This window comes from Thunnus thynnus, chromosome 6, assembly GCF_963924715.1.
Source record: "Thunnus thynnus chromosome 6, fThuThy2.1, whole genome shotgun sequence".
In the NCBI taxonomy this organism is placed as follows: Eukaryota; Metazoa; Chordata; class Actinopteri; order Scombriformes; family Scombridae; genus Thunnus; species Thunnus thynnus.
The window spans coordinates 3063193-3090810 of record NC_089522.1 but is presented as its reverse complement, the minus strand read 5'-3'; the positions used below and the strand labels follow the sequence as shown (position 1 = coordinate 3090810).

Here is a 27618-nt window from a genome sequence, read left to right as displayed (position 1 = left end):
GTACTTTAACATTTTTTTTTTTATTACTAGTTCAGAATACACCATGGTAAAGCATTTTGGATCTCTCACTTGAAGACTCTTTGGGCATCCAGCGCCGGATACAACAGCACACTTTGTTCTGTCGTGTTCTCCAGCCCTCTGATCTGACTGCCACTGTACGCTGCTCTTCTTCTACCTGCGACAGGATAGGCACGAAGAGGAAAAACCTGACTGGTGCTCATACTGAATATCCTGAAGAGCTAAAGGAAGTAGATGCAGAGTGTGGAGAACTTGTACAGAGGAGACAGATCTCCTCTCAAATAAATACACAACAGTATCGCTTTCTTTAAAGCTCCCCACAGAGCAGTGATCACTCGTAGCATTCCCCTGTTTACAACATTCACACTGATCATGTGACTGGTGCCTGTATTTATCGGTACATATGTGTATGAATTTAACCGTGACCCTACATATACTGTAGATATGTAGATGTGTAGATATGATCAGATTGCACTTCAGAGCAAAGATTGAATTCTGTACACAAAGTTGTCCAATATTAAAAAATACATTAAATTACATTTTCCAAATAAATATTGGTCCATTTTCATTAGTATGCCATCTTCCTGAGACACTTTCAGATCCACAGACATATTTATATACCATAGATATCTTTTATTATCCACCAGTATACTCTCTTCAGCCTTTCATTTTACCCATCCTTTCATTTTCTCTCCATTACTCTGGAGACCAAATAACTTTGTCATGCTACACTTACTTCAACCATCCACTTATGAGATCATCCCTCATCATATGACCTGCTCTCTCATCCGTGCCAAGACATACATAGTAAACAGATTTCTTTCACCGCACCAGTGCAGCATAATCCAAGACATGAGACCGTGTTTCAGATGCAAACGCAATAAACGATGTTACAGTGGGATACGCAGACAGGCGCTAACTGCAGCTGCTACCGTGTTCACTGTAACTGACCTGAATGTACGTCTGTGCTGTGAAGTGATTATCTGTGAGATTAATGCATGTGCTTTGTTGAGATGACATACTGTAAAAGAAATGTGTACAACTGTTTCACTCACATGCAGACAGAGATTTGTATAACAGTCTTGCAGCCGAAAAGGTTTTTGAAAATACAAATGGAAGCTTTTGTGTGTGTGTGTGTTGTGTGTGTGTGTGTGTGTGTGAAGTTTCACAGTATCGACATGATTCTCTTCCTGGCTTGCTCGACAGTCACTGTACTGTGTAGCGTAAGAGTCTCTAGCCAAGTTCCAGTCTGGCTTTGTGCTGCGTAGCTTTCTGGTACACACACACACGCACACGCACACACACACACACACACACACACACACACACACACACACACACACACACACTGAGTACCTTAGCATGAGAAACCACATCACAAGCATCCTCTTGCCTTCATCCTCACCATCATCATTTATACCAGTCTATTATTGCTTTCAAATACCAATATTATTATACAAGTGAAGTAAAAGGGAAATGTATTGTCCGTTTCGTCTCCAAGGGAAGCAGCTCTGACTTGCGGCCCAGATAAAAATCACTGATGAGTAATTTCCAAAACAAGTGAGTCTTCACAGGAAACAGAAACTACTGGAATATCCATAAAGGTGATGTAAGGCAGCAGAGCATGAACAGATGGGCTTCCCTTCTTCAGACATACAAAAAGTACTGCTTCCCTGTTTTTGTCTTTCAAGTCCTTTGCTGTCATTAGTCTTATACGTTAGAGACAGCACTGTTGGCATCTCGCGCCTGACGGATGCCGTATAACCACTTGATGACTCGAGCGTTCCTCTCGATGACAGAGATGCCGTAGGGGACCCGCTCGTTGGCTCTGGTGGGCCCGTCCTCGTCGTCCTCGTCGCCTCCGTCCTCCATCGCCCGCTCGGCTTCGTCCCCGCACTCCGAGCTGGGCGTGCTGACGCTGCGGAGCTTGGAGATGGAAACTATGTCCGAGTTGGCTCTCGTGAAGCGCTCCACTCCGCCCATCCCGTCCACCTCCTCCGGGTCCAGCCCACAGTAGTTGAAGAAGCGCTCCAAGTCGGCTGTGGCGCGCGAGTAGCGGTCGCTCAGGTCCGACTTGGAGCGGTGCAAGGACGGGTGCTTACGGGCAGAGCCCTTGGAGCTGGCGTTGGATAGACGGGTGAAAGCGGGGGAGGCTGGTGGGATCACACCTGCTCGGATCAGCATTGGACTGGGCGGCAGGTAGGCTGGAGGGGAGGGCAGGTTTTGTGCGGGGGTGGTGAGCTGAGGGTGAGGTTGGGGTTGGTTCTGAGGGGCTGGAGGAGGCGGTGGTGGGACCTGGGGGTGTGCTACCTGGCCCTGGGCAGTCTGTCTAGGCCTGAGCTGGGGCTGCAGCTGAGGCCTCTGATGTTTCCTTATCTCAGCGTGAGGCCGAACATCCACCCTGCGAACTGTCACCGAGTTAGGAGAGCTGTAGGGTGCCGGAACCACAATGCGGGGTGCTCGTGCAGGGATAGGGGGTGGACGACGGGTGGGTTCAGCTGCGGGGGTCCCGAGGTTGTTGTTAAGTGGAGAGGAAGTGCAAGAAGAGGTGGATGAGGAGTTGTTGGTGCCATGATGTAATGGTTTGAGGTTGTTGAGAAGTCGGTTGCTCCTCTCCTGTTCTGCTGACAGACTGCTGCCGATGCTCTTAGCCCCTGATGAAGGAGATGAGGATGAGGGGGAGGTGGAGGAAGAGGACTGGGAACAGGGCATTGGTCCATCACATACATCATTGATAAGGTTATTCAGAATATCCAAGTTAAGAGCAGGTCCTCGTCTCCCTCCTGGCCCCTCTCTCCCTCCTCCATTCTCCACATCAGCTGGGCAGCGGGGAACTTTTCGGGCTGGAGGAGTGCTGATCTGGCACTGGAGCATCATCCCTGGTGGAACAAGAGGCTTCCGGATGATTGGCGGCTTGACAGGCGCCTGGCGAGTGAGAGCCACCTGCTGGCTCTTTACGTACTTGGCCTTGTCAGCCTCCAGACGTTCTACAGCACTCAATTTACGGGCCCCGGGCTCAGCCTGGCGACGGAAGTAATCTGGACCCTTGTTAAGTATCCTGAAGGGCATGGCAGAGGTGAAGGGGACCCCGGCCAGACGGCCGTCTGAGGGCCGCAGGGTCTCCACCGGCATGCTGAAGAAGCTGACGGAGAGGGAGAAAGATTTTCTGTCAGTCACAATGTTTTTGAAACAGAATTATGGACAAATGAAAAACAAAGCGAATGAGCAAGAGGTGAGAGAGGGAACAAGAGAATGACTCACTTCTGTATTCATTATGATAAATATAAAAAAGATTTATAGTGTTAATGTGAGAACTGGAATGTCACGGACATGAAGCTAAACAGGGTAGAGACAAGCAGAAAGACTGACAGAAGGGGAGGTGGCTGAGAGTGGGACTTTAATGGTCAGCGAACATCCTTTTGGAGCTCTCACATGTCCTCTCTAAGCTTGAGAAAATAGCTCTTTTGTAGTCTCTCTTTTCTTCCCACTCTCCTCCTCCTCCACCCTCCTCCCTCACACCCTCGGTCCCAGAGCTCCTTCAACTTCCTTACCGGTCGCTGTGCTGCTGCTCTCGCCTCTCCTTTTCTTCCTCCTTTCTACTCTGTCACCCCTCTTGCTCTTTTATCCTTCCTTTTCCCAGTCTGGGCTCAGTGAAAGGCTTCTTGTGGGACAGGGTCAGTCGGGGTCAAATTCCACATCAGGCCCGGCCAGACCCACCTCTATTAGCTCAGTGGTGACCCAGATGGGGTTAGGCTGGGGATCGGGGTCACTGGTCAGCCACAGTGCAGCTGATGGGAGCTCTTTAACCAAAATGCAGGTCTGGTAGGTCTGCCGGCAACAATACAGCCGACACAACAGCCTTTATGATCCCCGTCACGATCTCTGCCCGCCTGGTCTGTCCAGCTGTGATCCCTCACAAAACTCAGCTGGAGAGCCCCACAGTCCTGGAGAGGGTTAAAGCAAAAGGAAACAAAATCCAAGTCAGATAACAGTAGCGCTCTCTTCTTCTTCTGTCCGTCTCTCATTAATAAAAAGCATCCACACACACTGATACACACACACACACTCACACACACACTCCGGCAGACAGACGGGATTCTCTTCAACACTGAAGTGGAGCAGACGGGACAGGCTTTAATACTGCGTCTGGCTCCTCCCAGCCGGCCAATCGCATGTCAGGTCGGGAGCCTCAGTGGGGCACGGGGGGCGGGGTGAGAGGCGGGAGTCGAGCTCGCATTGGTCCACCTCGAAAGGGATTCTGACCAATTGGACCCCTCCCCCCTCGGAGCACAACAAAACACTGAGGCAGGGTTTTCATTCAAATGAAAATTCTTTGAAAGGGAGAAAGTGGGGGGGGGGGGAGAAAGAGAGGAGGGCAATGGGCAAAACAGCTGCAATTTTTTACATTGACTTGCATCAAGCTCAGCAGGGCGCTATGAAAACATTGTGAAAAAAACATTGTGAAAGCCTACACAACTGTTCCTCTTGCTCTTTGTCTTCATCACCGCACAAGTAGAAACAAAGTGCGGATGGTGTGTGAACAACACGGCTAACAATAGAGGATTAACAGATTTAAAATCGAATTATGCTTCAATTTGTGTTTTAACCATTTGGCTTGATGCTTGTAGCGCAATGCGCTCAATGTTTACAGTGTCTACAAACTATATGTGGCCTAATAAATGCAACACTAGTTCAGAGACAAAGACATCTGATCAAAGACAGACTGCAAGTTTGTCCCCGTGTTTCTATAACAGCCAATTAACTTCTGTATTATTTCTTAGTTTTAGGAGTTTAAAGCACTGATGACACACACAGTGTTCATCTTTCTTTGCCCTCTTTCTCCACAAGCTTTCTCAGAAAAACAATTCTCTCCATCCCCCAACCCCCCTCCTTATCATTTACAACAGTACACTCCCGGGTTACATCACAATCGTTTCTCCCCCTCCTCCTCCTCCTCCTCCTCCTCCTCACCTCTACCTCCAACATATCCATCCGCATATTTTTAATTAGTCTTTTTATAGCTATCTTCCTTCTTCTCTCCCTCAACATGTGACCTTGTTTTCCCCCCACATCTCCGTCTCCCTCTCTCATCCCTGAACAGCAGACTAGTCAGGGAGACAGCAAAAGCAACTGTGACAGCTTACACTTGGACACACACACACTTGTTTTCAGGTGCGAGTACTTCAACACACACACAGTCACACGCTTTGCTTTCATCTTGACCCTCTGACAATCCAAAGGAGGGTTTTACCAAAATAGTCGGGCTTAAATTAAAAGATTTGCATCACAGAGGATGATGATGAACAAATAAAGGCGGGATTGTTCAGCTAGTTTCACTTAGAAGGAGACAGAAACCCATTAGATGAAGACGCACAGGAGATGATGACATCACCCCGGTTTGGATTTTTAGCCTATCAAAGACACACACCTGTCTCCAGATTCTTGAACTTTTAATGATTAGATAACACAAAAAATGAATGTCTGTCTGTCAACAAGCCCGTACACACACACACACAACACAAGACAACACAACAGCCGCGCTCCACCTGCTAGAGAAAATGTTTACACCACAGTAGAAACTGGAGCCTGACACTGACACTTTGTGCTTACAGTATCCAGCCCTGAAGGTCAGTGGAGAGTATCTGAATACACAAAACACACATTCATCAGAAGAAGACATTAAAGACTGTTCTGACTCTCAGTATATGTCAGTTACAAGTACATTTGGCTAATATTTCTTGTTCCAAAACACTTAAAGGCTTTCCTGAAAATCTCCTTAGATCTCCAGCATAAAGCCTCCTGCCTCACCATCTATACACTGAAAACAACAGTTGCACTCCAATAGCTATAGGTAATTATAGAAATGGCTGTATGTATATATATGTCCATTCCTAGAAATCTGTTCACAGTTACAGTGAAGACAAACGTCGGGTCACAGAAAGCTCAATCAGCTCAGGTTTAGTATGCTGCGGCCTTTTCATTACTCTTAAATAGACCTGGACTGAAAGAAACATCCTTTCACTTCAGATTTGGAGCCTTTTCATGTCCACAAAAGCTTTATTTCTTTAGGAACGACCAACCTTTGGCTGCAGTTTTCCATTGAGTAAATGACAAATACTTTGACAGAATCCTAAATGGGTTATAAAGATCTAAAAAGTGTACACATACCACCCTCCAAACATACCATCATGTCATTTAAAGGGTTCATCCCCGCTGGTGTACAACAGGCCTCTGACACACACTTTAAACATGAGCGCTATTGTGGACAAATCACACCAACACAAAGGGAAATAATTGTTTCAGGGAATCATGGGATATCTCCTAGTTCAACACCACAAAACACAAGGTTTTAAACAACCACACACACTAGCTCTGTGCCTGCAAACACACACACACACACACACACACACACACACACACACACACACAAAGATCCCTCTCACACCCACGTAAACCCATTTCAGCTGATAATCCCATGATCCAGTCATCATTCACTCCCTTTGTTACCTTTCTGGACCTAAAAGTTAGCCATGGATGCAGTTTGGAGATGGAGAAATGAAAGATTTTGAATTACTAACAGTAACTATTGTCAATGCAGGGCTCCAGAAATCTGGACTTAAAGGGCCAAATAAAAACTGTTAAATGAATTCATGCCACAACATCAGATGTGTAAGTGTGTAAATGTAAAGCCAGTTACCTTCCTTCTTTAAAGCTCGGTACTGAGAACAGTCGTCTACATGCAAATATTCTCACTCTACATAGTCCTAAAGACAGCAGCTATTGTCATTCATTTCCTCACTCTATCAGTCATATCACTGTATTCTTCACTCTATCATGGGACAAAAGTGTGTGTAAACAGTGCCGTTAAGCCACGTTCAGGCCTCTCATTCACTTGAATAGGGAGAAACCGTTGACTCAGGTAAAGAGGCAAAGACAAGACAACACAAGGTCGTCAGGCTGAACTTTTGCTGTTTTTGAACACTGTGTTTCTGCTGTTTACTTTGTGACAAAAGAATGAAGTAGTTGTCACGGTGATAACTTTCCAACTTTGCAGTTGCAAAATCCTATCTGTGAATATTATAAACAAATTTGTTGTGGCCTCTGATGAGCCTTCAAACACATAAATCTGTTTAGAGCTGCAACAATTAGTTGCTAACTATGAAATGAAGTAAAGAAATGTCCAGATTTCCTGATTCCAGCTTCTCAAATTTGAATATTTTCTGGTTTCTTTAATCTTTTATGACAGCAAACTGAATGTCTTTGGGTTGTGGACTGATGTGGTCAGTCGTTCTGTCAAATCAAGGAAGATGTCTGCGATGGGTACGGGCGGCTGCGGACCTGAGAGTTTAGTGAGAAGACAGGGCTGCACACCCAGCAGCAGGCCGAGGAGACAGCCACCTTCCAGGAGGTCATGATGGACATCATCTCAACCAGAAGGAAGAGAGGTCTTGCCTGAGCTTGTCAGGCTCCAAGATAATGTTATCTTCTGCCTTCTGCTTAGAGCTTAATACAACATAGTCTCTGGCTTTTGTTTGATATGTAGTGTTGTCAAAAAATGTTGTTGCCCATTTGTGATCCGTCGTTAGCGTAGTTAACACGCATTCACTCCGAGGGCTAACTTGTTTACTATACGTCACCTTGAACGTCCCACCAAACCTACTTCAAAAACCTCACAGTTCAATAAAACATTGCTTGTTGCCACACATATAATGTACAAGTGATCCTCATTTCCTCACATGATCCTCACTAATCAATTGAGAGACAAAATAGCTCTTAATTAACTCATCACTGAAACTCATGCTAATGGATTTTCTGATTGCCAGACAGTCTATATGAAAAAAAATGGAAAAAAAAAGAAAAAAGGAACAAATAGTCAAATTTTCATATTGAACAGCCAAATCTGATTCGACTGACAACATTGTGAGTCAGGTACAGCTCTAGTTAGCAACCCTAAATCTGTTACTCCAACTGGACTTCCAGGATCATATTTCATCATCCCAGCTGTACGTCAAACAACACGCCCCCACCAACGCAGCCTCCTGTGCCGTTTTAATGCAGGGCTGATTCTGGCCTGAATCCCTGCTTGTACTTCTACCTGCCACTGACCAAGGTGTGAATTAATCAAGCGCCACCACAAGTCTACGGATCTGTGTGTGTGTGCGTGCGTGTGTGTGTGTGTGTGTGTGTGTGCGTGAGAAAGAGCGACAGAGAAAGTGTGAGTTAGGAATAACTTCCTAAGGAAACAAAAACATCCCTCAGCCCAGTCTTTTGCTCTCCATTCATGTTCTGTTCTGCAGTTACACAAACAGCTGATGTCTCCAAAAGAGACAAGCGCACCGCAGGCGACCGACCACAGCGACAGACCCAGGAATGAGATTTCTGTTTCACAATGGAAACTGTTGAACTGTTCCATGATCATAAAACTATGCTAACTGCTATGTTGTTATGAATCTGACTGCTTTTACATTTGGCTTTCCAACCACCTTATTAGCAGGTAATGGTACAGCTTATGAAGTCTGCTGTGTGTGTGTGTGTGTGTGAGTGTGTTTCATTATGTGCAGGTGAATATGTTTGGACAGACAGAAAAAAAGGAAAGATAGAAGTCGGGATCTCTATGAACAGAATTGTTGCAGCCTCCTCCAGCTGAGGAGGGAGAGATGAGCAGCACTTTACCACAGCTGACTATGGTCACCTACCAACCAGCTGGCATGAGACTAATTATAGGGAAAGCCTGTGACTGGGAACGATTTGCCTCACCAATATTTTTAAACACTTAGTTACGGAGTGACTGAATCGACAGCAAACAGCAACACGTGAGGAAATGGCTTTCAGGAAGAGAGGAAAGGGAAAGAGAAACAATATCTGATAGTTTTCATACGTTTTCTTCCTAGAAAACGTCCTGAAACATGACAAAAACACAGGAAGATGCAGCACTCCCAGGCTCCAAACATTGTGGGACAGGAATAAGGCGTGTTCATGTGTGTGTGTTCTGGGATGCCAGCTGGCTTGTCATGTCACAGTGGCCTTGGTCCCAGCGGACATTGACCCCGGATTGTACAAATAACACAACAGGGACCTCATCTAAAGAGGTGTCACCCAAAATCCCCTTTCTTCCAACTCAGAAAAAGAGAGCAAACACATCTTTTATGAGTCTTGTAAAGGTATGTGTTGAAATAGAAGTGCAGAAAGAAATGTAAGTGTCGATTCAAGTGTCAGTTAAGTGAAGTTGTGAAGTAAGAGATGAAAGCCGCTGAAATGTTGAAGCTGGTGACGCTAAACAACGACCTTCATCATACATTTGGAAGAGTCACCTTCACCCCGAGAGAGAGAGAGAGAGAGTGAGAGAGAAGGGGGTGAGCTAGTCAGCAGTGATTTCTCAGGTTTGTCGCCCACTGGAGGGACGAGCAGGAAACAATGACGCATTTCACAACAGGGAATGTGTGAGAAAGACAGAAAAAACAAACAAACATGCGCTTCTGACTGTGTGTGTGAGTCAGTGAGTGTGTGTCCGGCGTGACCCGCAGGTTGAGCCTGTTATACGGTGCTCTTAGTCCTTCTATTTCTGCACACTTGGACTTTGCCATGAAGCCTGCACACAATGCACTGGTAACCACTGTAGAGGAATCACACGATGAGGTGAGCTGCAGCACTGACCATCAACACAAACATTATATATATATATATATATATATATATATATATATATATATATATATATATATATATATATATATATATATATATATATATATATATATATATATATATATATATAATAGGGATACACTCAGCATCAACTAGGAGCGGGAATCTTTGGGAATCTCACCATTTGATTCAATTCTGATTCTTCAATGTCTGAATTGATTCTCAATTGAATAAATAGAATAGGAGGCACAATTTTCAGTCTCTTGCTCCATTGTCTGGGTACAGGGAGTTTATATTATTATCAGTTGCGTCTTTACTAGACAAGAGACATGCATCAAAGTTCATTCTTCACCTTGGAAATAGTTGTTTGAAAAGACATTCCCAACTTAAGGTCCACTTACAAATTTTTCCCGGAGCTTTCAACTGCATCACAGTTGGACAAAATGAAAAGTCTGACCTGATGATGGCACTAGATCAGTCAGGGATCACCAAAGTTATTACAATTCATTCTGAGGAACAATAAGGTCTGTGCCGAATTTCATTACAATCCATCCAACAGTCGTTGAGACATTTCACTCAAATTGACCTCCTGACCAACAATAATGTACCGTTACCTTTCATTACCACTTTACGCTGGCAGAAAACATCATTAAGTCAAGAAAATATGTCAAGAATGCAAAGACAATCACAGAAACTGGACTGAAACGTGTTATTGCTAGAATGAGGAACTGTGGAACAGGATGTTGGACAGGAACTAACCTAGAGAGGAAGTACTGAAAGACCTTTCCAAAATTTGACCAACTCTTATCATGGCTACCATTTACACACTGTAGGCTTAATGAACTCAGTTAAGCATCCTGCTAGTGTCTTCTGGTTGATTGATAGTCTAACCTGATGAGAAATGGGGCACAACCTGGGTTTAAACCGATCAGGTTGTGAGTGTGCAACACAAGCTCAGCCCATTAGCCCGAGGGACACTTCAGTTTCAGTTTTTAAGTCAATAAAAAGCTTTAAAGAAGAGTTCAAAAGGTTATCAGCCACTCCCCCTCAGGAGTGATTTAGGGAGCTCCTAAGACAGATAATGAAGACAGAGCTCAGAGGATTCGACCCTCAACGCCCTGCCTTCACCACACAGAGCTCTGCAGCGATCAGTTCTGATCACGCTGCTCACTTCCTACAGAAAACAGCTCTCGGCTGGGTCGAGAACTCAACTGGCATGCATGACTGAAGTGTCTGGACTACAGGGTTATGCAACTGTTATATGCACTAGGGTCTAGTCAACTGCAAAAACAACCACTGAACCATAAGCAGACAGTTATTATAGCATCTAGCCCCATCTTTGTATGGCCCTTCCCCTCTCTCTCCATCCATTGCTCCCCACCCTCCACCTCTGCCCCATCACTGTCTGCGTCTGTGGCCCCAGGAAACACACACATCCATGCATGATTACACCCAAGGGTGGGATGGGGAGGGGTATATGTGCATGCGTGAATGTCAGCATCCTCATTTTCTGTGTGAGTGTGTCGGGGAGAGAGTTTTGACTGAGTAGGTAATCAGTGGAGAGCAGGTGGCTGAGTCTTCCCTCAGGAAAACTAAACCTGGCAGCGAAGACAAACATATTAGAACATCTGCTGCCATGTGCCCACATTAGCCAAGTAGGGAAAAAAAAGTGATTCAATAATGTGTCCACAACATAGGAACTTAGGAGGACTAGGCTGTAAATATGAGAAGTGACAAATATAATTGCGTAAAGACAGAAAAAAAAGAGGGCTCATCCTGACAACATGCTCACATACACACAGCTGGCCAAACGCTGCTGAATTGTGCATGAATGTCCTGTTGTATGATTTTATTTTATTTTTCTTCAAAGCATGACAGTTAACAAATATTTAAACATAAAATAAATATATAATAATAATGATAGTAGATTAAACAATCCAACCACACAAAACAATCAAAAGTCAACTCAGAGAGTAAGAAAATTGACCGATATAGTGTTCTGAGACCAGCATTTTAAATCAATGAGAGACTTTAAAGAAAATTCAGAATCAATCCAAAGTCCAATATATTTAAATGTATCAACTATTACCCATCAGTAAAATAACAGCCAACTCAGCAGATGAATTATTAAGAATATAAGTAGTACCAAACAAGATCCTTGAGGTACACCCTTTTCATCAGTTAAATAATCAGATTGATTGTAATGAAAAGAAACACACACACAACAGTTATAGAGGTAAGAATTAACACCAATACCAATAGCATCAAGTTTATCAAGAAGATGATAATAGTCAACCTGATCGAAAGCTTTGGTTGAATCAATACAAATTTCACCTGTAAATTGACTTTTGTCTCGGGATGAGAACATATCATCGGAAAATTTTACAAGGGCAGGAGTAGTAGAAAAAATAGAATGAACATCAGACTGAAATGGGGATAAAATATTGAAACTTCTTAAATGTTTTAGCTATAGTGCAAATAATAGAAATCAGTCTGTAATTATTAAGATCTAGTCTCCTCCTTTATGAAAGGGAGTGACCAAATAGATAGACAAATAGTCTTACAGAAATTTCCTTATCAAATCAGAACTAATCCATGGGAAATACATGGTGATATTCTACCTTTAACTTTCATCGTTTTCCATGAGACATGTTCATCACCAACTTTAATAAATTCACTCAAAAGAAGATTCCATGTGACTTCAACATAAGGTATCAGCTGAAACCTATCCCAATCTATTACAGCAACATCTAGAATAAAATGATCAATATTTATGTTTTTACACTGCCTCACACTTATGTATCTTGGAGGAAGACAGGGATTTTAATCTTCCACAGACAGGTTAGTTCAGTAATAAGTTCAGTTAGATTTATGTCAGTTTTGGAAAGTTACTGAGATTGACAGACACAGCTCCCCCAATTCCCAATTCTGACACTGGAAACTGGAACGATTGCAGGATTGAAGACCACGTTTACAACCACCAATGCACTGGTTTATCATGATACTAATATGTACATCTATCAAGTTCAAGATGTTTAACGGAAAGTTTCTTTTCCAAATTAAATCAACACTGTAAAAGCAACACTTTTACAAAATGATTAACAACACAAAATTCAACCGATTCTTGTACATTTCGAATGACGACAGGCAACTTTATGTCGTGTTTGAGGTACAAAAGGTCCATTCTATTCCAGATATAATAATGATAAGATGTTGGTTGATTTTTTTTCCCTTCACTGGATAACTAGCATGCAAGATTAGAACCCCTCAGATTTACAATGCCTGTAGAGATCCTGGCACTGCTGATCCTCTAGAGGGTGAAATAACTGATACAGCGAATCATTTCTGCTGATCATGAAAACTACTATTAAACAGCCCAAACTGATCTGCAGATCTGAAGAAATCAGTATAAGTGTGTGTGTTTGGATTGGCGGCTGGAGGCATCTCAGCTACAGCTTCTCGGTTAGGTAACACACACCTAGGGACATATGGGCACATACACATGCACACACAACTACCAACTGCATACTTAAAGACATACAACTGAACTGTCACATGCACACATACACAGCTCCATGCTGCAACAGTAAAGCCTGAGGAGAAATGAAAAATACAAGGAGAGAGAGAAAAATATATCCCCCTTCAGCACGGTGATAAACACATTCCAGAGTCACGCAGGCGTGGACGCAATAACATACTGCTGTCCTCAGTCAGCTATAGAGCCACCACGCAGGGTGGGAGGGAGAGTGGTCACTGTGGAGTCGCCTCGATGGCTAGGCCTCACTGTTGGCTTGGCTACAGGGAGTGTTTTACACACACACACACAGACACACATCGTTGGTTGGACTCACATGTACAAACACACTCGCACACAGGACTCATTCTCCAAATGTTAACCCTTTAGAAGCTTTCCACTGACAGAGAGAGGTGCTCAGGAAAAAGTGAGTTTCTGTTTGTTTTAGCTCACAGCCTGACAATGACATGCTGTCTGTGCTTCTATCTCAACCAAATACATATGACCTTAATAACAAATCATACATCTCAGAGAGAAGAGCTAATCAGACTCTGATCTTTGATCTTTATCAACACAGATAAACTGAAGCACCTCTGGCGCGATAACGCTCTGGAAACACTTTCCCTTTCTGCTTGAAATCAAACGTCAACATCAAACTAGTTCGAGGTACAGTACATCCACTCTGCCAGCCTGTCGCACAGCTTCTCACCCTGTTACAGACGAGAGGGCTGAGAGAATGAAAATAGTCCCAGAGCAGAGCTGCCAAATGTTATAATCAAGATCAGTATTTTTAGATTTGGCATTCTATCTCAAGGACAAGGAAGCACAAGCAGGGACACAGAAAGAGACAATAGCTGCTTCTCTTATAACGGAGGTTTTCACTTCTTCTCAACACTTTTCCAAACTGACACAATAAAGATCCTCTTGTTAATATCCTATGTTTAAGATACTATTAGCGACAAATGATTACATGTCTTTTCATGAGCAAGCCAAAAGCATAAGTCACTAAATTATGTTGAAAAAAAAAAAAAACCCATGCAAAGTATGAGTGTTGCTGTTAATACCTGGCAGAGCAACAGGCTCTTTTAACATACACACAACCCTGCGTCTACACACTGCAAGCATTCCGATGTGCTCAAACAGGACAGAAGGTAAAGTTTACTTACATTATGTCTTTGGTCCCTGCAACACAGGAAAAAAACCAGACTGCATCAACTTTAAAAACACCACAGTCACGAGTTGTAGTGAAAGAAGCAGGTAGCAACTCTGAACCTACACAGCTGCCTTCAGCTGCTACGAGTGCCAGAGTGCCGGTATGTGTGTGTGTAGTGCGTTCCTGCGTGTTGTGAGCCAAATGAACAGTAACCTGAACGTCTCCTTAGGCTAATATATACACTCTCTTCCTTCTCCTCCCACTGCTCAGACAGACTCCACCCCCTGTGTCTAGAAGCAGGAAGAGAGTTTGGGAGAGAAGGAAGCAGGAGCTTTTCCTCGCAGCCACATGATTTTCCCAACACTTTCTCAGTCACCTGGTCTTTTCTTTTGAAGTGTCATTTCCACTACCTAGGGGACTGGAACAAGTAATGATGTATTGCAAATGGAGTGAATCATTTCTTTTTTAACCCTTTTGATGCAGAGGAGTGGAGACACATATCAGAGATCAGCTGTTAAGTACACTGTGTGAATAGTATTGTGAAGGTTTTTTTTTAACAGTTTCTGTAATGCACACTTTTGTGTGATTTCACAGCCATGATTTTAATCGCTTCTCATGAGAACTACTGTCTTTTTCTGCTTATTCCAAACAAACTGTTGAAAGTATACAATGCATCCTTCCTGTTCTCAAGAAGGTTTTTCCTGAGAAAGGCCCAGCAGCAGGTGCAGCAGAATAGACACAACTTTAAAGGGAAACTCCATCAATTTCACTCATCAGAGTGTTACAGGTGTTGGAGAGTTTTACTGCATATGTAAAAAAAAATTTAAAAGCCTTTTGTGTGTGATAAAGCCTCAAGTGATGTCACTTGAGTCACAACGGTTGGGGCAGAAGACTACTACTACCCAGTCCTCATCTATATTGGCCGCTGCTAGCATAACATACCAGAATCTGTAGAGTCGAGTGAATGAAGCTACACTGCGGGTGATGTAGGCACCACGTTTTAACAAGGAACAAGATTGCATGGAATAAAAAAGACCATATCTCTGGTTCTGCTGCATCAATTCGGATTTTTTTTTTTAAAACTGTCCATCACGAGTCTGACAATGTTATAGGAGTGCAATACTAAAATCAGAAGAGTACTCATAAAACCTCTTTGTACACTTCACAAGTTTGACACTTCCCATGAATAAGACCAGACATATTACCTTATAAAACACTTACAGCTCCATAAGAAAGTATCTATTACATCTCTGACAGCATCCAAATAAAACACCGGTAATGTTCTACCAGTAATATCAGATGACATTAGCCTTTTTCCTTTCCAATAGAGGTAATAAACAATGCTTTCTAGTAAGTGAGAAAAGTCAGGGAAGGGAAGTATGATAACATAGACGGGAGGCAATTGAGAGAAAAAAGAATATCATTATGAAGGAGGTGTGGTCAAGGATATCCTGTCATTAGGGCCGGCAAAACGGTGGTTGAGGAGAAGCCATAACTACTGGAATACCTCTTGAGTTTCTATATAAAGATTTAATAAAAAAAAAAGTTAATAAAAAAATAAAATCAGTAAATGTATTTGTCTTCATTCCTATCAGTAGTTTATTTTACTTCCAGCACACAGCACAGTGGCTGAGCTGCCCTCGCTCCTTACAGTCCAAACACACACACACACACACACACAGTGGTGCTTATTTAAAGGAGTCAGCAGGGCGGGGTGCACCAGACGAACCTCCCTGTGGTACACACACACACTAAAACACATGTATACAAACCGACACACAGGTTCAGGCACTCACACCCACAGTCTGAAGGCAAACACACACACACACGCACACACACGCAGTGGTCAGTGACTCTCCAGAGGCAGCGGCAGCAGCAGCAGGGAGCAGACTTCCACTCATTGTAGAGGAAAGCTACTGGCAGCTCTGGAGTCAAAAACACACACAGTGGGAGTGGACGGGATGGGACAATAAATATTTATACCGTGTCAACAAATCTTGACACTTTCTCTACCTCCATTAACACCATCAATCACATTCTCCTCCCTTCCTTCCTCCACTCCTTCCGTACACTGATCCTGGCTGATAATCACAAATTCATCATCTCTTCTCTTATCCATTATCATCTTTCACCACACGTCCACTTCTCTCTTTATCCATTTTCCCCTCAAATCTCTACTTCCCCATCCATCCCGTCTTCCAAGTTCCCCTTTCATGTTCTTCTTTCCCCCTTTTGTCTCATTCCTCTCTTCGGTCCTCCTCCTCCTTCTCTCTTGTCATTCTTTCTCAGCCACACAATCTTTGTGCCAGGGGGAAATAATCTCAACATAATACCCTGTGAGCATCCAAGCCGGCCCTGTGGCAGTAGTAATGCAGCCCCATGAGAACACACACCTTTGCTGTGAGACATAGAGGAGGCAGGTGGATTAAGAGTATTAGTGTGAGTGTGTGGTGCCTTCTCATTTGGTGAAATACTCAGTGATCCATGATACACACACACACTCACTTACCCACAATATGACGAGTCTTTACGGATGCACCACTGGATGTTTACTAAACACACACCATTCGCTCTATTCACAATTCTCTTTTTTTGACTCATCAGCTGGAAATGTCTTTTTATAGTGACCGCTACAAGAGTAAAGTTACTGCAGCTCCTTCCTCTCATACCAGAATCATGAGCTCCGTGACTAGTGCACACACACATTCCACAAATGCAGCAATTCAACAGTCTAACGTCTTGCATTACTGCTCACATTACACACTGGCATGCCCAAGCAGGCCCCATCTCTGTCACCCAGCATCCTTGTTTGGTGAAGATACCAAACTGCACCAAACTACAATAAATCCTCTTGAGAAAATGAAGTAAACTTCTCAGAGAGCACGCTTGTAATGTCACAAGCACAAGACGTTACATGCTTGTGCTCCAAATACTTATCTGCTCACATCTGTAATTCATGTCTTGAATTTGGCCATATAAATTACAGATGATAAGAGATGGCAGTTGAAATTCAAATTTCTAGAGGGTCTTCTTCTCAGGCCTTGTGAGCGCTGACATTCAATGCATGTTGACAGTCACATACTCCAACGTGCTGCAAACAGGCAGCAAATATTTTCGGCTTGTTTAAACATTAAGAGTTCTTCAGGGCAACATGTGACTTGTTTCGAAGCCTGTGACCCCTTTTTCAAACAAATATGGTAGATAAACAAACCGTACAGCCCTGCAGCACAGAAAACTCTGTATTGAATGAAAATAAGGCATATTAATGTCCCTGCTGACCCTCTCAATGAACTGTTGAGTGCTCCGAGGGACATCGTACCTTCAACTGCTGTAACCGCAACACATCCTGTAGGATCAGCTGATTATGATCATATCTAGCATGTTCCAATCATTAGTGAGCGAGCTTTTAGGTTTTCCTCAAGAACAATCCGCACAAGCAGCTTTTTCTGGTGTCTATCACCCATATGTCTCTATTTCATCAAATGTAACAGTCCTAAACAACTCAGAGATGCTCTTGAACATACATCGTTTTATGCTCAGGCGTTCTTGGTGAAGAGTAATCTCCAGTAGTGCTGCAACAAATGATTATTGATAAATGATTATATATGGATTAGTTGTTTGGTCCATAGGATGTCATAAAATGGTGAAAAATGTCAGTCACTGTTTCCCAGAGCACAAGGTGACATCTTTAACTCAATAATATTTAGTTTACTGTCATAGAACACGAAGGGAAAGCAGGAAATATTCACATCTGACAGGCTGAAATGAGAGAATTTGGACGTTTAGACTCAAAACAAATAAACAATTCTCAAAATAGTTGGCGATTAATTTAATAGTTGGCAACTAATTGATTCATCGTTGCAGCTCTAATCTCCACAGAAAATTTCTGATCTTCTTCAGCCTGGTGAACACGGTTTGTACGCTTGTCGTCTGTGACGGGACAGCTGGTTCTGAGAACACTGAAGCTGTAATGGAGGTTGGAGTTGCTGTAAAATGATTGGATGGAGACTTCAGGAGGTAGAGTGGGTGGTTCGATTCCCGGCTCCTCCAGTCCACATGTCGATATGTCCTTGGGCAAGATACTTAACCCCTAATTGCTTCTGATGGCTGTCAATGTGTGTGAATGGATGAATGTGATTCGTAGTGTAAAAACGCTTTGAGAGGTCGGAAGACTAGAAAGGCGCTACAAAAGTATAGTCCATTTACCATTCAGTAGAACTTTCTCACGTCTGATGTGGATTCACAAACACACTGGGTCACACATCCCCACCTGACTGATTTAACTGTTTCAACTTTTCCCAGCTTGTAAAAGCTCAGGTTTTCTGCAACATGTTGCTCTCATTAAGCCAAGCCCCCAGGAACAGCGCTGGGCTGTGAAGCCTTTTTTGTGAGTGTCACAAACACCCTAAAATGTTCTTTTTCATTGACAGAATTTGATCTATTCAGTCCAATAACATTTGGAAAGTCTAGAGGAACTGTGTGTTTAAATTATTTTATCTCATTCTTGCGTGCAGGGAGCCAACAGGAAGTCAGCCGGCTTGGCCAGTGGACATTATTCTCTCTGCTACAATAGGTTACTGGAAACCTGCATTACCACCCAATCATCATCAGTTATGTTTTACATTTTAACTAAAGCAAATGCTGCCTTCTTTAGTTTTCACTAACTAAGGATCCTTCAGTTATAAATCAAAGAAAAGGAAACTGATTTTGCGACAACACAATTGCCAACCAAACCTTTGACCTTTTCCTCTCGGTTCATTTGAACTGCGATACCCTCACGTGTCATTCTGTAGAAGGTCTGCGGCTACATAAAGACAGTATGGTAGACGTGATCCCAGCAGCAGGGATCTATAAACACACAGACATGTTAGAATCAGTTTGTTTGAGCTCTCTGGTTAGTAGGTCAGTGAGGGGGCAGGGCAAATAATGGTTAAACCAGAAGCATGTTGCTAAACAGCAACCTCAAAACAGCCAGAGGCGCTGACAACAGGCAAAAGGGCAGAGTCTGTCTCACGTGCTGTGAGGAAACATGGCCTTCTGGGAATGGGAAAAAAAAGGAGGGAATGATGAAAGGATGGCTGGCATCTAGACCGTCGTTTGTCTTGGAAGGGAGAGGCAAAGAATGACAAGAGAGATCCTCTAAAAATACATGAGCAAACACACCCGCATGTATTCACATAAACATACAAATGCTCTTCCTAACATACAGGGTGTGTAGGGATTCATACAGACAAACTGATAAGCACACTAGCAATGTATGAAAGACACACAAAAGCTCATCAAACCAGAAATTCTATTTGCGTTGTCATTGTTGATTCAGCCTTAAGTGTCTGGTTCCCAGTCACAGTCCCAATTATGATTAATGACTCTATGTGTGGGCTGTTTGCATAAAAATAGCAGCAGACAGAAACAACACTTGTGCGCCTTCACCTGGCGGAAAAAACACCCCGTTTAAGTAGATCAGTGCAAGACTTATCTACTTCAGTTTTCATCACAAGGAGGTCAGCTCAGCTGTCAACTGCACTGAAAAAAAATGAGCAACATCACACAAGGTCCTCCTCTCTACGTCTCTATGTCACTTCTCATCGAGCAAAGCGCTGTCAGTTTTTTCTCCGGCTCACACCTTCGCTCAGTCACACAAGACGAGCTGTTTGCATGTGAGGAATCTGCATGTGAGCCCTGAGCCGCTGACCTCCAGAGTTCAGCAGAAAGAGAGAGACACAGCTTGCCAGGACAAGGAGGCATACTGACCTCATTCCTCAGGGGGGAGACTAGCACAAACTGGGAGGACCCAATGACTGCTGTGAACTCCAGCCACATGACTCCTACTGTCTAGGATATTCGGGCCACAGAGGGCTTAACCTGACTGTGCTGGCAACTCTACAAAGTGCTCTCTTTAAAAGTGAGACATCACATCTTGGAGAAACTGTTATGCAGAAGCCAAAATAAAACACTCGAGTGAAATTATCCATGAAAGTAATCTCTGTTGTTCCATTTCCTAAGACTATGGGACAGCAGGTGTCCCATAGTTGAACATTTCACTTTTATGCTACTTTATATTTCTACTATACTCTACTACAGAGTACAAGTATGGTACTTTTTACTACTTTTATTTAACAGCTGTAGTTACAAGTAACTTTGAATATCAAGATTTGACATAGAAAACATGATCATTTAAAGGTGCTATATGTAGGAAATTAGAAATTCCTTCTCATTAGTGACACTGGTGGCCATTAAGTGAACTGCAGTCAGCGTCCTGTTGCTTGTGTGCGGAGCGAGCAGAAGCAGGTGATGTCTTTTTCCTTGCTTACACTTCTCATAATAACATAAAAGATCTCTAACATTGTGTTTTGCACCGTGTTTCTTCAAAGCATCTCTTACTCTCAGTCAGTCAGCCCCCTGTGGCTGGGGAGAAACACGCTGTGGCTTGTTTTCTGCTCCTTTGCTGAGGAAATGATGTTAGCTGCGGGAGTGGCTGACTTGTCATTGCATGGGTGTTTTGTTGTGAAATGTGTGGTGGTTGATGGAGGCAGCTAGCTGACGCATTAGCTGGAGAGCTAATATTTGCAGGGTGTTTCTAGTTGGATAGCACTTTTTTCGTCGTGATAGATGCTGGTCGTTTCTTGACGTTAGCGGGAGAGAGACAAGGCACTTGGGAGTGTGCAAAAATGATACTTGCTTCATAATTCTTACATATAGAACCAGGATGCAACATTAACTTTTTTGTCCACCGCCTAAATGGCTATTATTACCGGCCACTCAATAGACTACCATTGTTTTTTTGGCTGGTGAGTGAAGCAAATTTGGTGGCTGGTGCTAATTTTGTCCCCCTTAAACTTATATGAGGCTATCCACCAGTAGCTATGTACTGTAGTAAACGTTAGCTCCACCTCCACCAGCTTCAATATTAAAATAATCCTTGCACATTTATGCATCTGTAATAATTAATAATGATCCAATAATAACAGGGGCCCTTCCTCCACTTCACAAGTTTTTTACTTTTTACTTTAACTTTTACTTTTGATACTTAAGTACATTTTGCTGCTTTTACGTGATTACAAGTAAACCTTTTTTAACTATATTTTTATTGTGGGATTAGTACTTTTACTTAAAGATCCCCTCCAGACATATTGTAAGATGTATATAAAATACTCTACGTATTTAATTATCTCATTAAAATCCTTAAAACAGCATCTTGTTTAAGTTGCATGCTGGACCACAATTGGCTCCAAACCAGTTGTGATGTCACAAATCATGCTGATAGGCCCACCCAGTAAAACTGGATTTTCAATGAGTACAGAGAAACTTTCCACTTTCAGCAAATGAATGTGAAAACAGCCTTCTAGTGTCAATCTCTGCACATATATCATCCTGCACACTGAAAAAACATCCAACTAAAGGAACAAGAAGATCTCAATACTTTTTTCACCACTGTTCATGTATGTACATGTGCATTCAAATGTGTATCTTTTTAATGCTTGTGATATTTTAATCAATACATGAGGAATCTGTTACACTGAAATGGGTGCTTAGAACAGGGTTGCATAATGCCAGACTGTATGTGTGTGTGCGTGGTTGTGTTGCATACTCTGGCCAAGTGGAGCAGATTACTTTGCCTGGTCTGAAAAAGGATTGGCAACATAAGATGACTTCATCATCACATGGCAGCGCCGATAAACCCACAGAAAAAGCTCCTTCAGAGCTGAAATAAAGGCCGAATACAGGTGGCACTGGAGAACTGACGACAGCCACAGAGACAGATAGACAGGGAAACAGAGAAAGGGAGACAGGAAGAGAAACACAGAGACAGACAACAGCAAGACTTGGCACGGTCAGCAAAACAATGCAACACTTGGACAGCAGCCAGACAGCAAGTGTGAGAACTGAAGCAATGCAGCTTCTGACTCAGTCCCTGCAACATGATGAATAATACTCTACTTATTTCTGCAACAAGGGCAGTGTGGCACCTACAAACACAACACACCAGCCACTCTACTGGAAACACTGAAATAGCACTCATTGTAGAGTACATAAAACCAACTAGATCAGACTTTATTTGAGATGTACATCATAGGAACTAAGACCCCTAGTTCATATTTCATAGCTACAGATGTTGAAAGGTTCTGTTTTCTTTTATGGTTCGTTTGTTTTTTTTTTTGTTTTTTTAAATTTTATTCTATTTCACAATATATGCATAATCGATCACATGGTAGAACTCTGTTAATTCAACTGGCTATGAGGTATGGAAGATTGTGAATAACTGTTGTGCTTTGGACATGTGTATATGTATCCATGTATGGATACATAGCCAGAGGTATATGAATAATATATTCTATATTTTATTTTATTTTACTTTTTCTCTTGATAGGTATGAGTAGGCACAGTTGTTCTCTATCTGGATCCAAAGTAAAAAACTAAGGAAGACTGTTATGTTTAAATGAATAATATTATAATACTAGGAATGGAGAAAAGAATACGACATTGTGTACCAGTTGTAAGCAGAATGTATGTGAAAACGGCAAATAAAAAGAAAATTTAAAAAAAAAAAAAAAAGAAATAGCACTCATTGTATTCTATACTAAAAGGGATACATTTACAAACACAAACACATTTTGCTATGTTGTTCTGCGACAATGACTACAATATTATAGGCCACAGCCAGTGGAGCATAATCTAGCATGGGCTACACTATCATTTGCTGGCTATTCATTGTGATGGATGGTATGTAGGTTTGGTAGGAAAAATATGATATTTTCTAGCTAATCACAGCCTTGCTGTCATGTAGCCATTTTGGATGAGCCCGGAGAAGACAGAGAACATCACCACCATTAGCCACAGCGGTTAGTTACTCTATTAAGCATGCCATCACGCCATCTCAGCAGGCTGATGTAACAGTCGAGATTAAATGTTCCAGTGTGTCTGTCTGTGTGGCAGCTATGTTAGGCACCAACTGTAATATTACCCCCGCTGACATCTACCATAGTCCTTAATTAGAAAGGATTCCCTCATTTTTTCCCAGGCCAGCTAAATTCACAATGAGGCATCACCACCGCTAGGACCAAAATACTGAGAAAGTAAACAACAGGATAGGAAAAAAAAACACTCTGAGAGCCTCCGAGACAGCAAACCTCATGAACCAAACCTCAGACATGGGGACACACTGGAAAATAGTCTACGATACAATACACTGCACAAGCACACACATATCATAATGCTAAGTGTGTGTTTGCAACAAAATTGTTCATCTCTGACTTTTATTTTTGAGCGCAAACATGTAATAAATGTCACCTCTCACTACCCTGGTTGTTGCCAAGAAGTCAACTATCAGAGAAATTCCACAAGGTAAAGTCAGAAACATGTGTTCAGTGTAGGGCTGCAACTAATTATTATTTTCATTATCAATTAATCTGCCAGTTATCTTCTTACTTCATTGATTAATAGTTTTTTCTATGAAATGTCAAAGAACGCCTATCACCATTTCACAGAGTCCATCTTAAATGGGCCATATTATGAAAAACTTGTGCGTATGTATTTGGATATCTGATATGCCTACTAACACACAAACTGTGAAATAAGACCACACAGTCAGTTTGGTGAGGGCTGGCTTGCTCTGTACTCTTCTGATTCAACAAGCCATTCACATTTGATGCTCCTTCTTACATCACATGGGGCAAAGCTAGGCTAAGCAAAGCTACGGGTGAAAAATGTGCTGTGATCCTTGTGGTATTTTGACCAAAGCATGTCAGATACATTTTATTAAGACCACAGGGAACTGTGTTAACTTGTGGAAAATGGGTATAATATGGCCCCTTTAAAATTGTTTTGTTAGATCAACAGTCCAAAACCCAAAAATATTCAATCAACAATGATATAAAAACTAAGAAAAGCAGCAACACTCACACCAGTGAAGATGCAACATTAAAATATTTTGCATTTGCATGAAAAAATTGATTAAACAACTGATCGATCAAAACAGTTGCAGATAGATTATAATCCATTATGTTTCAGCTGTGTTGTCTAGTCTGCTGTGCTGTAAATGACAAGTCAACATGTCTCAAGATGTGGAGGCAAAAAAACTGCTGTTTCCATGTGCCAATCAGTGAATGACTACTCAATCAACTGCAAAGAAATTAAATCAATTCAAAATGAAGAGATTACATTTTATGAGCAATCAGTCTCTTACAATTCCTGTTTCACTGTAAGATTAAAACAAAGTAGTCATGTGCACATCCACAAGACCTAAGTGGGGTAAGTGCTGGATACAAAGAACAGTTCAACTAGATACAAAAAGTACCCACACACTGAATCAGCGCTCTCCCTTTTTCTTTATTTGTTAGCAACGTTTCAACCGACTATAGTTCTCCCTCAGGCAAATCACTGTAAGATTAATCAGAAGTAGTTAACGTAACTTTAATATTTTGCCCACTGGCACTGCAAAGCTGCTGATCAAGCCAATTTAAGCTCCACTGGCTGTGTTACCACTGGAGTATAATCAGCCGACATTACATAAGCAGAAGCCTAGTTCAGCATCGATAGCACTGATGTAAAAGTACACCCCCTGGACAGGACACTAGTGGGTTGTGGTGGGCCTCTGTCTTTAGTTAAAACCCCCATAAGCTTCTTTCCAGACATCACCAACCCATGCTCTTCCTCCCATTTGATGGATCCCCTTGTCTAAATGAAGGAAACTAAGTCTCTGCAGATTCTTCAAAAGACAGATGTGAATAGCAGTAGGCAGTTCTGCAACACTGCTATATGCAATCTGACACAGGCTGTTATTAACGTTTGAAAAGTGCTATGCTTTTTCCATTAAGATATAAGAAATAGAGTCAGAGTTCCTGTCAGTGTGAGCCTACTGTTGTTCTTGTTTTTCCCAAGATGAACGCTTGCTCACTGAGGGGCCCATTAAAAAAAAAAAAAAACTCTGCACATACAAGCAAACTGAACATTTCTAAGCTGGAGGATGCACATTCCTGGACTGGGAATGATTAAGAATGGAAATTACAAGGTGGTGTTTTTGTTGCTGTTGCCCAAGGTGAACAGCTTTTACACATCAAGTTCACTCTTTAGTGAGAATGAGCCAATTATCAAACCCATATATTGTGGCTGGTTTGCTTTTTTGTCATGCTTTACTCAGCGGTGAGAGAAGTAAGAACACAAGTACATAACATGTAAAAGCCAGACATTTTAAATCCAACTAAAGTAAGAGTAAGAAAGTGTTATTTCCAAAAAGTATTTAAGTAAAAATACTCATTCTGCTGAGATACCCAGAACAATCACTAAAAGAAATACTCGTGCAATTATTAGATTTTATAATACTGATGCATCAATGCCTAAGTTGTATAAAAAAAAAAAAAAAACTATAGACCTTTACTACAGAATTCTGTTATTTAAAAAAAATACATCAACCTGTGCAGTCAAATGCTCAAAGATCTTGATTTTTAAGCAGACTATGGACTCAACCTGCTTATTCAAAGACAAGGCAGCCTGAACAATACAGGAAGGGACTTCCAGTTCAACAGCAGTACATTTCAGGCCTGAACTTCCTCCTCCGATGGAGAGAAAGGAACTGCTCTCCTCTCCCCCTGGCGAGAACTTGAGTGTAAATATATCAACAACCACAGAGGGTGAAGCCTTATGTGACCTTTAAGCCAGACTAGATTTACATCCTCTGATACTCAAGTGGTCTGCCTCATTTTATGCAACACGCATAACAATGTTACCTCACACCTTTTTACACTCCTCTGTGAGTCCAGCTAAGCCAGGCCTGATTTCCCAACCTCACCTCCCCAGTAGGATCATCTGCAGCGAATTACAGAGGAACTGAGATGATCTCAGAGAGATTATAGATTCACTGCAGGCTGAATGGGACATGAATGAACAGAGCACCTAAATTATGAGTCACTAACCTACAAAACAGTAGCCATGTTGCACACCTTGGAGCAATAACGCAAAAACCAAATTATTTGCTGCTGAATGGGAAGAATATTAAGAAGCCATGTTTGTCATGTGCCATGTGTCAAAAGAAACAAAATATTCTTGCTAGTTTCTCTGAACTGTTACTTTCAAAGAAACATTTAACAGTTAGCTAACCAACTGCAAACGATCACTTGGCGAGTTCAGACCCGTTTCTTTTCATTTTTTTGTTCAGCTAACGTTACATTTTTATTATGCTAACGTCGTGATAAAAGTTTAGTTCATTTATTGTTTTAGGATACCAATTTCGTTTAAAAAAAACTACTTACCTGTAACCACAGCTGTTTATCACGGCCAAACGAAGAAGGTGTGTTTAAATGTCGTATAAGATGTGTTGAAGCCAGTATTTCTGAATACAAGCAAACGTTAAGACATGAGCAGGATTCACTTTCACATAAACGTTCAATGTTGGCGCGGTTGATACCATAAATGAACTACAAGAACACTGCAACAATTAGGGTTTTATAACATACACTTATGAAAAGCGTTACAATCTCGTGCATGGTTAATAGATTAATACTCTCGAGTAAATGTCGATTCAGTGGTTGTGGAATGATGAATCCGTTTACGTTACGTAGTTTCTTTAAGAAAGAAATTTGGCGCACCCCTAAAATTATCCCCTACTTTGGTACGGTCGCGGTTGGCCTCATTGGTCAGTGTGGCCCATTTACACTTTTGGAGGACGCTGCGTGCCCGGCTCCTTGGCAACCACTACTTCTCGCGAGAATAAAGGCAGGGTACGTTGAACAAAATGACAATACATAAAGTTCAACGTGAATAGTCTCAGGACTTTCTTTTGTCAGACCTTCACTTATGCTGCAGATTGAAGCCCTGACCTTTACCTCTGTAGCAGGGCTTGTAATGTTCTAAAAGGAAGTGTGGAGTTGTACCAATACAATCTCAGTCCCCCTAATCTTTCTTTATTGAACAATAATAATAATAATAATAATAATAATAATAATAATAATAATAATAATAATAATAATAGTGATACATTTCACTTGTACCACACTTTTCATTCATAGTGCTACAGTATTAATAACATAGAACACACAACATAAAGAAAATAATAAATGTTAAGATGAAAAAGTCATCTATGTCCAATCATATCATATGATTGGACATAGATGACTGTGTGTTGTTTGGGGGTCTGTGTGTGTGTGCATATGCATAAAGTTATGTGCCTTTATGTACCATCAGTTGTGTATTCCTTACATTTCCTTTTTTTTATATCATATAACTCACTTAACTATTATGATGATGATGATGATGATGATGATGATTTGTATTATTATTATTATCTATTTTATTT

The 27618-nt window shown here is 41.9% G+C and overlaps 1 protein-coding gene across 4 annotated transcripts; it reads right to left on the bottom strand.

The window, feature by feature from the left end:
• On the bottom strand, positions 1-26731 carry wu:fa11c10 (protein FAM110A). 4 transcript variants are annotated; one of them, XM_067591308.1, is made up of 3 exons: positions 26576-26731; positions 3570-3962; positions 1-3160 (listed from the first exon to the last, which is right to left on the bottom strand). In XM_067591308.1, the coding sequence occupies exon 3, from the start codon at positions 3148-3150 to the stop codon at positions 1729-1731; it is 1422 nt and encodes a 473-aa protein (XP_067447409.1). In that variant the 5' UTR covers positions 3151-3160; positions 3570-3962; positions 26576-26731; the 3' UTR covers positions 1-1728. The 4 variants fall into 4 exon arrangements, with proteins under 4 accessions (XP_067447409.1, XP_067447411.1, XP_067447410.1 ...); XM_067591310.1 differs by lacking the exon at positions 26576-26731 and adding an exon at positions 20712-20757; XM_067591309.1 differs by lacking the exon at positions 26576-26731 and adding an exon at positions 14344-14548.
• Between the last annotated feature and the right edge of the window lie 887 nt (positions 26732-27618).

Excerpts from the sequence above, each read along its gene's own strand:
- wu:fa11c10 (XM_067591308.1), bottom strand. The coding sequence starts at position 3,150 with ATGCCGGTGGAGACCCTGCGGCCCTCAGACGGCCGTCTGGCCGGGGTC.